Source organism: Trachymyrmex septentrionalis, unplaced genomic scaffold (genome assembly GCF_001594115.1).
Source record: "Trachymyrmex septentrionalis isolate Tsep2-gDNA-1 unplaced genomic scaffold, Tsep1.0 scaffold25, whole genome shotgun sequence".
Lineage (NCBI taxonomy): Eukaryota > Metazoa > Arthropoda > Insecta > Hymenoptera > Formicidae > Trachymyrmex > Trachymyrmex septentrionalis.
In genome coordinates, this window is record NW_017305408.1 from 1,466,588 (window position 1) to 1,469,295 (window position 2,708).

Below are 2,708 nucleotides of genomic sequence, written 5' to 3' on the forward strand. Positions count from 1 at the left end.
AATATATCTCTTTAAATGCGTTAACGTAATGAATTATGATACATTGAATTTGAAATGCATTTTATTTATAGCATTATAATGCTAAGTACTTTAGCTAAAACTTTTTGTTCCACGCTCGAAAAAAAATAATTAGGATATCTAATACGTACTTTACTAAGAATTTTTGAAGAATTAAAACTATAGCGCACAAAAAAATTTAAGCAGTAAGTAAATTAATATTTTATTGGCCTATAATATTCTCTTCATATTTAACTATCAGGTCAATCCTTTTAATTTAACTACAATCACTTACAATTTATACGTCTATTATAAAATGCAATTATAAAATGAGCTTTAGATTTGCTACTGTTTACGTTATTACCTTACATCTCTATTGCGATTGACCGATTCACTTACTGTTTATTGCCTTACGTTTTTTTGTATGCCATAGTTTTTAATCATAAAATCGATATTTACGTGACGATCTGATGATCACAAGCTGACCAGCAAACGCAACGCATAATACAGCCTTTTTCCTCCAACCGACATTTACACATGACGTCCCACAAGATTTTTTGCTTTTTCAAATCATACATCACAAGCGACGAGATGTCGTTTTCAGGAATGAAGACAGACATTATCAATTTATTGCCTAAAATTATACGAACAATTTATGCTTATTATCTAAATTAAAATGGGACATGTTGTATAATTATTTTCTACTTGTCTCTCAACAGACCTTAATAATGCAACAAAACATCATTTTTACTGTTACACCTGCTAAACTTTTTTTTCAACGTTAAAACGTGATATAAGAAATGTGTAACTTGTAAAAAGAGTATTGTAATTATCGCGTAGACTCGCCGGTATTAAATTATTCGAAACAATCATTTGTTTTTGTGAGACACGTGTCACGTTTTGTATTCAAGAATGACAAGTAACATGTTACCCGTCCTTTTTGATGTTACACTCACCGTCACTGGCCCATTTAATGTCGATGATTTGATTGATGATATCATAAGTTACCGAATTACATCGGATGACACTGGATGACACCTTTTCACCGTCACTATTATATATAATCAGGCAATCATTATTGGACACGGCCAACATGCTATTGCAGCTCCAATCCATCGCCATATTATTATTCCCTTCAATATCAGAAGTCATCTGAGAGATACGGATTTAACAGGTAAATCTGAATTACTTTGAACCAATTGCGTACCTTGCAAAGGGACTACATCTTCGGGCACAGACAACATCTTTTCCGCACTTCCTATCAGGATCCTCTTGCGAGGTGTGCACTTCCAATCATCTTTCTTCTCGTATTCCGAACGCGGCGGATTCCGAGATCGTCGCACCATCGAGCCGCTAAAGCGTAAAATCTTGTCTTGATCTAATTCTGTCGAGAAGCATATTTTTCGATTTTATTAGTTCATCAAAAAGTTCATTTAAAAGACGAAAATACATTAAAAAATATCCTAAGCAACTGTTTCTTTAAATAATGTCAAACGATCTATAATTTACTCTTTCAGAATATTTTTTTTTTCATATATAAAAATAAATAGTAATTATTGGTTTTTTGTATGTTGTAATTCTGTTTATAATTTTCTATGTCTCTGCAATGTGAGAAACGTTTGAAAAATTAGAATATATATATTATATAAAATATATATAATATATAAGTTTACACTCGTGTATCAAAATACATAGCGTAAAGAATTATAAGCAAAATTTTATTCTGAAATCTGAATTCTAGATCGCCTATAATGGTCTTTAGAATTCTTTTTATCTAGAAACTACAAGATACATAACAGTAAACAGAAGAATTACTCTAGGCGAATGTATACCTTTGTATTAATTAGCTTTAATAATTAGAACAATTATATAATTAATTGGATATATACATTTTACTATAATCAAACATTACCTGGTATTAAAACCTGTTCTAACATTATCGCACGCAAAGCCTTACGTCGGTATGTAGTATCCAGCAAATCAACCTGTTTTTTTAAGAGAATCAAAATACGGAATCAAATACGCAATTGGAATCATAAATGGATATTGCTTTGTACATTCGTACCTCTTTACAAACGTCTATTATATTCGATTTCTCTGTTGGTTTCTCCTTCATTAACAGATAATGAGCCATATCGAAATTATAATTGCGTCGAGAAGGTAAAAATCTGTCCCCCAAATAGATCTGTTTCGATATCGACGTACACGCTTTGATTTTCATACAGTTTGAATGCCGAAATTTCTGCGCATTGTATTGCTCAGGATTTTCGTTGATAGCCTCTTTGGTAGATAACAGAGGCCATTTCCGTGGAATAATCTTGATAAAACATAAAAATTGTATATATGCCCGGGAAAAAAATGTTACGTGTATAATTATGTACAATTATTTAAAATTACACACATAAAATTATATATAATTATAAACATTGATTTATATATATATTGTATATAAATAATATATATATAAACATTGATTATAAACATCTTAATTATATATAATTAAAACATTGACATATTTTATATACAATTATATATAATTATATAGAAAATATGTCCATATATATAACATTTTTTCCTGGGTGTATATGTCACAATCAAAGTGTTTTAACTCGGTAAATGTATACACTTAGTCTGCTGTTGTCAGTGTATACATTTATTAAAATTAACACTGACTGACATATATACGAAATAAAGATATATATACATTTACA

The 2,708-nt window shown here is 29.8% G+C and overlaps 1 protein-coding gene across 1 annotated transcript in view; it reads right to left on the bottom strand.

Moving 5' to 3' along the window:
* LOC108748909 (protein cortex-like) overlaps positions 1-2,708 on the bottom strand; it is a 43,461-nt gene that overhangs the window by 3,597 nt on the left and 37,156 nt on the right. Inside the window, exons 2-6 of the mRNA XM_018487325.1 lie at positions 2,063-2,314; positions 1,910-1,982; positions 1,205-1,381; positions 954-1,130; positions 457-631 (exon numbers count right to left, since the gene is read on the bottom strand). Coding sequence (XP_018342827.1) covers positions 457-631; positions 954-1,130; positions 1,205-1,381; positions 1,910-1,982; positions 2,063-2,314 — 854 coding nt within the window. The remainder of the gene's footprint in view (positions 1-456; positions 632-953; positions 1,131-1,204; positions 1,382-1,909; positions 1,983-2,062; positions 2,315-2,708) is intronic.